Source organism: Cyprinodon variegatus, unplaced genomic scaffold (genome assembly GCF_000732505.1).
Source record: "Cyprinodon variegatus isolate N-32 unplaced genomic scaffold, C_variegatus-1.0 Scaffold17, whole genome shotgun sequence".
In the NCBI taxonomy this organism is placed as follows: Eukaryota; Metazoa; Chordata; class Actinopteri; order Cyprinodontiformes; family Cyprinodontidae; genus Cyprinodon; species Cyprinodon variegatus.
Window position 1 is genome coordinate 1,445,956 of NW_015150470.1, and position 12,102 is coordinate 1,458,057.

At 40.8% G+C, this 12,102-nt stretch overlaps 1 protein-coding gene across 2 annotated transcripts in view; it reads left to right on the forward strand.

Annotated features, from left to right (window-relative positions):
* The window catches only part of LOC107092599 (zinc finger E-box-binding homeobox 1-like), an 86,774-nt gene that overhangs the window by 72,181 nt on the left and 2,491 nt on the right, over positions 1-12,102 (forward strand). For both annotated transcript variants that reach the window (XM_015387166.1, XM_015387174.1), the window contains exons 3-7: positions 4,639-4,797; positions 5,865-6,067; positions 6,656-6,773; positions 8,475-10,228; positions 10,316-10,472. In XM_015387166.1, the coding sequence (XP_015242652.1) occupies positions 4,639-4,797; positions 5,865-6,067; positions 6,656-6,773; positions 8,475-10,228; positions 10,316-10,472 (2,391 nt within the window). The remainder of the gene's footprint in view (positions 1-4,638; positions 4,798-5,864; positions 6,068-6,655; positions 6,774-8,474; positions 10,229-10,315; positions 10,473-12,102) is intronic.

A 12,102-nucleotide genomic window follows, 5' to 3' on the forward strand; every position in this document is an offset into this window, starting at 1 on the left:
TAGACTAAATGGAATAGAAATGTATGGTTTGTAAGAACATTTCATTGGGAAAGCACTAAACAGATCAAATAAACACTAAAGTTGACATTTTGAATAAAAGCTCTTGAATAGGCTTTTTGCTGAGGCATAGAAAAAGCCACAGCCTGCTTGGACTAGTGTGATTTTTGCACAGGTGCCCTTATACCCCAAGTTTACAGATTTGGTTATCTGTGCAGTTCTCTCTCCATCGCTGATAGAAACCATTTAAATCACTGCCGTAGTTCTCCTGGCCTTTTGGTGCTGCAATGTGATAGAGATCTCTCCTCCATCATGGTTTAGAAATGGGGATCACATCTATTTTTGAAAGATGATGGAGAAATACGTGAACATTTCTAAAGACCAGATGAGCCATACAGGAAGCTGTGAAATTACCTATATATTAAGTTGGCAACAACAAACGCCCCCTCAGGTTGTGTAGTTTTACTGACTGGAGGAAGGTCTTGTAAATCACAAGCAGTTTAATCCAGATTCAGACGGATTTCGGAACAATATTTGAGAGAAATAGACATTTTATGTACATAGTTAAGAAGTTTTAGATAATTGGATTTAGCTCATGAAATATGGAAGCAACAAAAGTGTTGCAATATTTTAGTTCCCTGTAATTTCCCATTTTGAATAAAGAGATTTAGTTTATTCTTGAAAAGTTAAAGGCAGTGCACTTTTTTTTCTTTCCACTCTTCTTATCTGTCTTCCACAGTTGATATGGAAATGAGTCGCGTGTTTGTGGCTCTACCTGAAGTTTTCCAGCTGCACCTGCAGTAAAGTCCAGTTTGTTCCCTCCTTTAGAGAAACATTAACAAACCAGGAAGGAGTGGAGGTTTTCGCATGCGGAGGAGCTCTGGTGGTCGTTCAGGGAGAAGTCATGGAAGAGTCATGAGAACGTTGCTGCGCTGTAGAGCCACGGTGGAAAGCTTTGAAAAGCCTGGCTTGATATTTTTGGATTTCCTTCACTTTCCTCCCTCCCTGTTGGAGGTAAAACGGAGAGCAGCTGCTGTTGAATCGATCCTCTGGTGAGAGATTAGCGTACACTACTCCCCCTTGCAGTCTGGGCCGCACTGCAGCGTTAATCCATCCTGCTTTATAAATTCAACAACGGCTCTCAGTGACAGGTTCTGGCAAGGTACGCGAGTGCAGGGTGTGTGAGTCCTCTAGTGTGTGTGCTTATTAAGAATGTGTGTGCACATGTGTTTAAGTCCACCACATGATTTCCTGTTTTCATTCCATTCTTATGTCATACTGTGTGTTTCTGGGTTCTGGTTGTCATTAATGCCTCAACTTTTGTGAGGCATTAAGTTTAATTGTGGGCCATTGTGGGAAAATATGCAGAGAGGTGTGGTCAGCAGGATGGAGGGGGTAAGATCCGAGCATGGAGGAGGACGGGTTGATACTGTGTTGGACGGATATGATGAAACTAGACAGAAGATCAGATGGAGGAAAAAACTGCTGGTTTACAAAGGAACTAAACAAACTTAAGGAACTTATCTGGCTGGTTTGGTAACATTTGCATGACCTGTTAGAGGAGGTCAAGAACGTTTATTCCTTAAAGTACTTAGAAGTTAACCAGCTTGATAGCTTAGAGGCTTTTGTTACATCAGATGGTCATCATTTCTTAGTGGAAAAGCTGAAAAAATCAGCCCTTCCATTCACAGGGTTTGATATTACCAGTTCACCTTTACAGGCCCATTTAGTGCTTCCTTCAATTCAATTCAGTTTGTTTATATAGCGCCAATTCACAACACATGTCATCTCAAGGCACTTTACAGTTCACCAAACTGATTCCAAGTTTTCTATCTAAGGAAAACCAGTTGATTGCATCGACTCATTGACGCAAAGGCAATCCCTCACACTAAGCATGCTTGTAACGACAGTGGAGAGGAAAAACTCGCTTTAACAGGAAGAAACCTCCAGCAGAACCAGACTTAGAGTGAGCGGCCATCTGCTGAGGCCGACTGGGGTTCAAGGAGACAGAAGCAGACATAGAAAAAGAAGAAGAGATACAAAAGGCAACTGTAAAAAGTGGCCCCATCCAGGAAACACACAGCTTCCATGTCTGAGGATGAAGAAAGCACATCCACCGTCAGAGAAACAGGGCTACACTGAAAAACAGGCCGATCTCCAACATCTAGAAACAAAGGTGATGATGGCAGCAGCACAGCTGATATTTCTCTCCAGGATGGAGTCACAGCCAAACAGGAACAGACGAGGCAAAGCTACTATGAGAAAAAGCAGAGGGAGCAGAACGCTAGAGATTGAACTAACAGATTCTTTACACTTTGATAGATCCAAAATGTTGCTTATAAGCATAATTTTCTTCATGTTTTGAGGAATATAGCCCCTAGAGAACATTTCTGACCTACTTTCTAAAAAAAAAAAATGGAAAAGAAAAGCTTTAATATAATGACAGCGGAGGAGATCTTAACATACATTCTCAGAAAAATAAAGTTCAATAATATGCAGAGGCTATTAAATACATGGTGGTAAGAGAGTGGAGAATGTCCAACATTTCTGTCCATCTGCTGAAGACTAAAGAGACACTGGAGCATCTATTAACACCTTGGGATTCCTTCTAACTCATTATTTTATCATTTTAAGAGTCTTTCATATCTCTAGACACAGATTATAAGAGCAGAAAAGTTTCTTTGGCTTAAATAATTTGCTGAACCCTGATTTAGACTGCCTGCATCATAAAGCCAGTCAACCTCTTTATTTCCTCACCAGTGCATAAGTTATAAGGGCATATAACCAGAACTACACTATTATTCTGATGTTTTATTTTTAGAACAAGCATGAAAGGACACTTACAAGCATTACATAGTTTTTATTTTATTAAAAAATATATATATATTTTACGGTATATAAGAGTTGGGGTAATAAGGGAAGATGGAGGAGTGAATACACTTAGGTAAAGATGGAACCCAGAAAAGTAGACTGACTGAGTCTCAGGGGGGAAAATGAGATTTAGAAAGCTTTTGGATGAGATCATGGGAAGCTAAGATTAGTGTTTAAAACCAGCTTTAACAGGGCTTGGCCTGATCCTGCCTCTTCATCAAGGTTCTCACAAGCAGGGCTCAGCATAAACAGGTTCTATAGACCTCAATGCACACGCACATCTGCACCTGTCCCTGACACAGCTCAGCAGGAAGAGGCGTGGCCCTCAGCTCCACTTCTGCCTGCATTTATAATGCATCATTTCCATAGCAGCAGTTGTGGCAGTTTCACTTCACTGCTCATTATCAGTGTTTTCACACAGAACATGAAGTATCTTCTCTGTCCCAGTTCCTTTTTCATCCGCTGCTCCAGGCTGCAGCTTGTAGTTAAAAGCAGATGGTTGTTTTTTTTTAAAAGGAGATCATGCAAGTCCGGATTTTAAGTGCTGAGATCTTTATAAAAGAAGCTGAAGTTTAGTTTTTTAGCATTGTGGCACTAAACTCATTTCCTAATCGCTTTTCAAACCTTAAAAACAAAAAAAAATGTAGCTACCTGCTGAAGATTATAAGAAAACATTGTAATTATTATGGTTGATATTCAAACCCCAAATGTTCCTGTAGTTTGTCAAAACATGTCATTTATTGGATTAACATAAAAGTAAACTTTTTAAAGAGAACGTAGTAAACGATTCCAAATTTCAGTATTTGATGGTTTAGAGCAGAAATTGAACGAATCAAATACAGCGTAGCCCAAAATTACGAGTTTTTAAGATGTTTTTTTACTGCCGACTTCACTTTTAATGCCAAATCAAAAAGATCACAAAAACCAATATCACCCCCCCAAAAAATTGTCCTTATTAAAATGAGGTATTTTTATTTAAAGGATTGGCTTAGAGATATGGGTCTCTGTGTTAACATATATAAACATCAGAGAAACAGGTAGTGCTGGATTAGTAAAGGTACTTTCTAAAGCTCTCTGATCTACTTAAAGGGTAACGTAAAAATAAAAGATGTTTTAGCCACATTTTTCCTTATCTTAACAAGTTCCACATGCTGGTGGTTCTGTTAAAAGCAATTTTTAACTTGGGATATTATATCCATTCAATAGTTTTAAAAAATGTAAAGTTTAAAGCTGGCCAAAATGTTTAATTACATTTTAAATAGTTATTGCCCTGTATAAAAGGCACATTATTGCCTTGTACATTAAGAAATTCAAAGACATGACTTTCTGAGTTTTTTTAATGCTTATGAGGCCATTTTTTTTATTTATTTTTTTTTAAATCATCCTTAAAATGATTGTTGTTTGTTGAAAAATATTAATCAGAGTAGGTTTTGTAAAAGGCTAATTTTTAACCTCTGAGTGATGTTGAACTCAGATTATTCAAAGTAATTTGGCTCCCCCTAGTGGTGGTTCTTCAATTGAACATTAAATCAGGACTTTTGCAATTATTAGATCCTTGCCAAAAAAACAAATTAAATGGTTTAAACCCTTATATATATCATTGAAATAGTTTTATTTATTAATTAATTTTTTTTTTTTATCAAGTAGGCACAGACACATCACAAAAATATGAAATTAACTTCCATCCAGCTGTTTTTATCCGAGTGATAATGTCTGAACATTTGTTGGATAAACTCCTGCTGAAAAACTCCCATTCTGTTTGCATTTCAGTGAAGGAGGAGTGTGTGTCTGAGGAGGAGGAGGAGGAAGAGGAGGTGAAGGATGCTCTTGTGGAAAAGATTCTCCAGCAGGGAGATACAGCCATCATTTATCCTGAAGCCCCAGAAGACGAACAGAGTCCGACGGAGACAGCAGACGCAGATGAAAACGGTAACAAAACCCTGTAACACAGTATGATTACATAAAAAATAACAAACCTTTTGATTGCTTGATGACTATTCCAACAAAACAAGAAGTTCTTCATCACTAGGATGAACTGAGCAACTGGAGAGAGCAACTGTTAACTACTAATTTAAGAGTGGGTAATGAAGCGCAGTGTTAGTGATCAACTAGAGATCAATTTAGTGTCATTTAGGGTTCAACTGGATCAAAGTGAGGCTCTTTACCTCTGCTGCTGTCCAATCAGTGCATAAAGCAGCTCTGTATATTACAGTAAAACATTGAAAACTATGGTGGAACCTGGAGTTCAAAGCTTTAGATTTATTCTTCCAAATCATTTTTTACCTGCCACCTCAAAACTTTGCTTTTAACATGTCAGCCGTCAGTATTTGCATTTTGAAATTACTAAGAAGCTCCTTTTAAGATTTTTTCTGTTCTTCTTAATTTCAAAGAGAAATAGATGCATCAATCCATGTTAATTTTAATTCCCTTGTACTTTCCTAACTCCTCTGCTGTTCTACAACTTCCCGAACCTCCATCTATGACTGCTCTATTTTTAGTCTGTCACTCCTAAAAGAACATAACTATTGGTTTTCTGTTCAAGTAGCTTATATTTAACTTTTTGTATAAACTGCAATCTTATGTCTATTTGTAAGTAGCCATGAATGAAAGTTTCTTTAAGATCCATAAAGATTGTGTGTTTCTAATGCACTCTAATTTCGACATTTTAAAACAGAAATCAAACTAATACCATCATTATTTCTCACTTATAGAATAATCCGATTTCTAACTGACAAGTTTATGTTTTGATTTTGAAATAGAGGGGATTTCAGTTATTTAATTATGGGGAAACTATACTATCATTTTTAGGGAAACTATAGCTTTAGCAGAAGCAAAACTAGAAATGAGCCATTTTATATTTGACACCAATTTGCTGGAGCATTGTTGACATAATAAAATGTGTGTCAGCTCTTCTGGAAAGAGAAGAACAGGCTGCTTCATCAGATAAAGAAAGGCAAACCTCAAGAACGTCTCACTTCATGTTTTCTTCTCATTAGGCACGCCCGACAGCTTCTCCCAGTTGCACATTTGCCCATACTGTTCTCGGGGCTACAAACGCAACGCCTCGCTAAAGGAACACATTAAGTATCGCCACGAGACCAGTGAGGACAACTACAGCTGCTCGCAGTGCAGCTACACCTTCACCTACCGCTCGCAGCTGGAGAGGCACATGAGCCACCACCGAGGCAACAGGGAGCAGGTAACACCTCACAGCCCCAAGCTGTCAACTCGCACCTTTTAACGAGGCTCAGGACGCCACAGGGAGACTGAAATCAGCTTAGAAAATGAATAACATCTAATTCCAGGAGGATTTGATCTTTTCATGAGTCAGTAATTATTATTTAATCATTTTAAATCTCGATTCCTCCCACAATAAACAGTAATTATGCAGCAAAATGCACAACACAAGCTCAAAAGAAACTGCTGACTGGGATCAGCTACGTTCATTAGTTTTGTTTTGTCCTGACTGAGACATAGACTGACCAGGTCCAAACAATCAATGCCTGACATGACAAAGTACGACCATCTTTAGGCTCAACCCACTTTCTCATTCATCTGAAGCAAGTACATCAGTAATCAAATGGTTCATACCTTGTGAAACACGTCCAGCATCAACCAACCTTGTGCCACATCATGGATTTAATCATTTCAATAATCAAGCTTTCACATCAAGTTTATTCTGTTTTTTTTTCTTTTAACTAATAAAAAATACAGAAATGCATCACAAAAAGGAAAAATTTATATTTATGCAAACGGATTCTCTGAGCATGTCTGTTTTCTCTTCCAGCGTCACGTTTCCCAGTCCTCAGCGGGATCAGGAGGAACCCGCAAGTTCAAGTGTACCGAATGTTCAAAGGCCTTTAAATACAAACACCACCTAAAGGAACACCTGCGCATTCACAGTGGTAAGGAGCTCACAAGATCCCAGGAATCTACGTTCGCTTTAGCTCTTATTGCTAAGTGATGCTGGCTGATTCTTTTCAATCCTCCTTAAAGAAGGGGAAAATATTTAATAAAAGGTGAACAGGTTGCAGGTTTCTTGCCAATCACTGATTCTGGATCTTTTAAAAGCCTAAAATACTGATTCTGATTTGATCAGTGCAAATTGTTTTTTAGCAGTCAGTTGTTATATGATCATAAAACCCTTTAAACATTTTAATATTATCTTGCTGAAAGGCATTAATTAGTATCTGTGAAACGATAAAATCTTTTTCTATGTTTAGAGCATTGGTTTTCAGTCCTTTGCAGAGGTAGAAAAGATCTGTGGAAAAGAACTGATTCACATCGAAGTATCAGCCAGAATTAAGAAAATGGAGTAAAATAAATGGATGCACCTTTATATTAAATGACAGGGATGAGGTTTAAAAAGCACTATCTAATATTTATTCCAAAAACCAATGTGATTCTTCGTATTGCTACATAAGCCCCATTTACACTTACCTTTTGAAACTGTGCCGAGATCGGCCTAAGCACGGTAACCGAGGTAACTGTTTTGTGTAAATGAGATGACGTGTTGTGAATTGGCGCTATATGAATAAACAGAATTGAATTGAATTGAACAACTGAACCGGACCGTGCCAGACACAACAGAAAAACGCTAAACTGGTACTAGTTCATCAGTAGGGCTCGGCGCCTTTACGTTCTTGCATAGTTCTCAGATAACAAAGAGCGCGTGAACAGACCGCGTCATCTCCTTACAGTTTGTCTTCGTAATCATGAAACTTCAGACATTCAGAAAAATACTAGCTTCCCATCCGTGCCTCACGATTTCCAGTAATGATTCTGCTTAGCAGTGTAATGAACCTCAACCTCTATCGTTGTTTCCTGCGGCTGTGACTAGCTTATTCGTTTTTTGTCCAGCCGAAGCAGAACCAGAGTAGAGCCATTTTGTAGATTTTGACTGAATAGTGTGTTTTTATGGATTTGTTTTACTGCATGTATTGTCTTCATATCAGGAAAAACAATGTTGACATATTCACATTAAATAATATATAAAACAACATAAGTGTAATGTCGTGTTGCAACCAATCAACTGAATAATAAAGATAATGACCCTTTAACTTTTTAAGTTGCCATCAACTTGATTTGCTCTTCCCTTGGAGTGTTTTTGCTCCAGAAACAGGGGATCTGTAAATGAACATGACCCTCGTTCCATTTACAGATCTATTGATCACTACAAGGTCGAATGTGAAAGCAAAACCACTTTTGCAAGAGAACTAATCTATTGTTTTTTATTCAAATCAGTATAGTTTTGTAAGAAATGCAAAGTTCGACACTCCTCCTGCTATTGATGAATGCTGAAACATTTGACTATTTACAGTTATCTGCGCCGCTAAAGCAGCCAAGAATTAACATTAGCAACCGACATACAAAGAGGCTTAAAATGATTGTTTTGTAATATTTGCCATCTTTACATCAATGTAAACAGAGATATTTATTTTCATCCAACTATAGTTGCCACTGGCACCAAAAATATCTGGGCCAATATTTTGTCCCAGTCCAGTAATAGCAGGATTAAAGGGCAACTGATGGTTGAATGAACAATTAAGAACCTCCATTAAAACACCTTTTACCAATTTATGATTTGCCATCTTTGTCTCTTCCAGGTGAGAAGCCATACGAGTGCTCAAACTGCAAGAAGCGATTCTCCCACTCTGGCTCCTACAGCTCCCACATCAGTAGCAAGAAGTGTGTGAGTGTAACGACTCCAAACAGTGTGACTGTAACGGTGGTTAAGACCACGTCTCCAAGCACTCAGACTAAACCTGTTGCAATCGCTCCAGCACGGGTGGCTGTCAAAGAAAAGACTGAAAGCAAACCCCTCCAGGAGCAGCTGCCCGTCACACAGATCAAATCCGAACCTGTGGAATACGAGTGTAAGCCGGTCATGCCGGCACCAGCAACTCCGACGGGGAGTAATGGAGTTGTGAACGGAGGGACGGTGCAGCCGGCAGCGACCCTCCCTCCAAACGTGGCCATGGTGGTACCAACGGTAGGCCTCATGTCCCCGGTCAGCATTAACCTGAATGACCTGCAGAGCGTGCTTAAGGTGGCGATGGATGGAAACGTGCTCCGCCAGGTGCTGGGTTCAGCCAATGGCGTTGTGGCACAGGGGAAGCAGGGGATCGTTGTCCAGCAGCCACAGCAGCAAATCATCAGCCTGCCGGCCTTTGTAGATCACGACGGTACCACCAAGATAATCATCAACTACAGCATCAGTCCTGCAGCCGGCACCAATGCTACCACCCTGCCCACACCCATCCTTATCAAAAACAACCCTCCCTCTGCTCCAGATGTCACCATGGCAACTGCTGCCACCCCAGCCCAAACAAAGCCAGATCGACCTCAAACACCTGAGGTGACAGACCTCAGTGTGAAGAAAACCCCGGCAGCGGAGCCCATCAAAGACATTCAGACAGAGGCAGCAACTGAAGAGGCTAGGAGAGAGTCAGAGTCCGCTAAAGTACCTAAAGCCAACAGCGCCAGTACTTGTTTGCTGTGTGATGACTGCCCCGATAACCTGGAGGCGCTGCATCTACTGCAGCATCACAAAGCAGCCAATGGTGAGGCTGTGGACTCGGCGGCGTTGGACCCGTCTTTTGCCGATCTGCTCAGCGAAGCCGGCGTGATGTTGGAGGAGCCGCCAGTGGACGACCTCCTCTCGCTCCTCAAGACTTACTTCTCCTCCAACGCCAATCCCAGTGAAGATGAGCTAGCAAAAATCTCCAAGTCCGTCAGTATTCCTGTGGAAGTGGTCAGGAAGTGGTTTATCAAGATGAACTCTGGGAAAAACACGAGTACATGTTGCACTGAGGAGGCGGATCCCCCAAAAGAGACTAAAACCACAAATTCCAACTCGGAGGACACCTCGGATGACAAGGAGAACATCACCCAGGAGGAATCAGACAAAGTTCTGCCACCTATCAGCTCCCCGTTGGACTCCCCGTCGCTCAGTGGGGATCTTGTTATTGTCAAAAGTGAGCCAGAAGACCCAGAGGAAGTGGACTCCCAGGCAGAGCCTCTGGACCTGTCTCTTCCCAAACATGATGTTACACCATTAGAAAACAAAAACACGCCTGTTGTGAAGCAGGAAGAGCAGCCTCTGAACCTGACCTGCTTGAGGAAGGACGGTCAGACGGTCTACGTTACCACACCTCAGAGCAGTAATCCTGTCAACATCGTCACTGCTGCCCAGCTGCCAACCTTAGTGGCCATCGCAGGTCAGGGAACAGTGGGCTGCCTCAGTGCCATCAACACCAACACAAAACGAACCATCCTCATCCCTCAGCTCACCTACACCTACGCTGCTAACACCGGCAACGCCACTGGAGCCAAGACTGTTGTACTAAACGGCCATAAGGTTGGTCCTGCTGTAGCTTTTAGTTGGATCTTGTGTGCAAACAGAAACTTCTGTGGGGTTATGTAGAAACTGTGTTTTGTTCTGCAGGAGAAACGTTCAGAGAGCAACACAGACGGCGCCTCCTCAGCAGAGGAGCAAGAGACCAAGAAACGACGTCTGGAAAACGGCGTTTATCCCTGTGATCTGTGCTCCAAGGTCTTCCAGAAAGGCAGCTCGCTGCTCAGACACAAATATGAACACACAGGTATTCCCTCACACTGAGATTCACTTTACCTTCAAAATGGACCAAACCTTAACTCTTAAGACACCATCCTAAAAACGACTTTTTATTTCCCATTAAAACAGCTGACGTAGAATGTAGAGTAATGTAGAACATGGCATGGCCTTTAAAGCTGTTCTTTTAGAGTTTATGTTACAAACCAACAAAAAGTTGTGTTCTCCTCTCTGATAGAGAGGAAATGATATATTTTGTTTGAAAACAGCAAAAATAGATTCCTTAAGATAAGAGAATTTACCCTTAATTTGAACTTGTAAATAAGATAATCTGCCAATGGATTTAGTGCTTTTACCCTTAAAGTAAAATGATAGTGGTGCATTCACAACGAACGCAATCTGGGTGTTAAAAAATCTTAAAATGTGTGTCAAACATTGGTCTAGGTGCTGTGACGCCTCTAAACTCTTGTTGTTTATCTGCTCCTTACTGTCATAACAAGCTAGAGGGCAGATTGGCTTTATTTACTTTGATAAGTTTGAAGAATAGTTTTAAGACGTTTTTAAGTGAGAAAGTCCACCTCCAAGCATCCTCTGTGCAGTCAGTTCATCAGGATTATGATCCTATAGTTCTAGTTCGGAGCGCCAGACCTCGAGCGTACGGCTGGCTGGCAGCTCTGGAAATCCCCACTGAAGGCTCTCTGCTGCGGCCCGCCTGTGGGGGATTTCCCTCCGCTGTTCGTAGCGGCTGGAAGTGAATATAAAGTTCTTAAGTGTGGGGTAAAAACGTACCTAGCCTGACGGTAAAATGGCGAATCCGTCCTTAAAACGAATGAGCGTAGAGCCTCTTCCTGCTCACGTTTCAATGAAAACCTCAAGTCTAATCCTTCCAACATTGATTCCAAAGCTGAGTCAAACGAGAACTGTTCAATTGTTGTTGCCGTCTTCCTTGTTGTGCTTTCTCAAACTTTGCGCAACTTTGTCGTCATGCCTTTAAACCCCGCCCACTTTGTATCCAAATACTCAAAACGCATATCTGCGTTGTGATTGGCCCACCAGTTCTAGGGCCTGGGGCATTGATCGAGGCTAGACCAATCGTAGGGAAAAATGATTTTTGCCGCTGGCGGGTGGGGCTAGTTTACTAGGCTAGCAAGTACCATAATATACAATCGAATATTTTTCTTCAGCAGGTTTTAACATTTTAAGTTAATTTCAGTAAAATGTTTTAGTAAATTAAACAATGATCAGAGCTCGCTCTCTTTTCCTTGTACGTACTAATCAGTTCTCCTGTTTTTTCTTTTTTTTTTTTTTTTTTTTAAACCATTTGGAGTTTAACCTCTTTATATGTATTTATTTCCTGGATAAGCTTTTCTGAACTCCAGCATTACTCTTATCCGCCGCTCCCGATGCTCAGACGCACCACTGGACCCCTGGCCACGGTCCCCAATAGACTTTGCATGTAAAACAGATGCTTTGATGCCCACAATGCATTCGGTGTGAATGCACCATCTATGGGGCCAAAATGGTAGCTTTAATATTTGCAAATGTGTGTGGAGAGTTGTGTGTCTGTATCTCGATTTGTGCGTGTGCAGTGGGATTTGAAAATGTGTAAATAAATCTGTAAATGTGTGAGGAGATTTGTGTGTCTGTACAATAATCTGCAA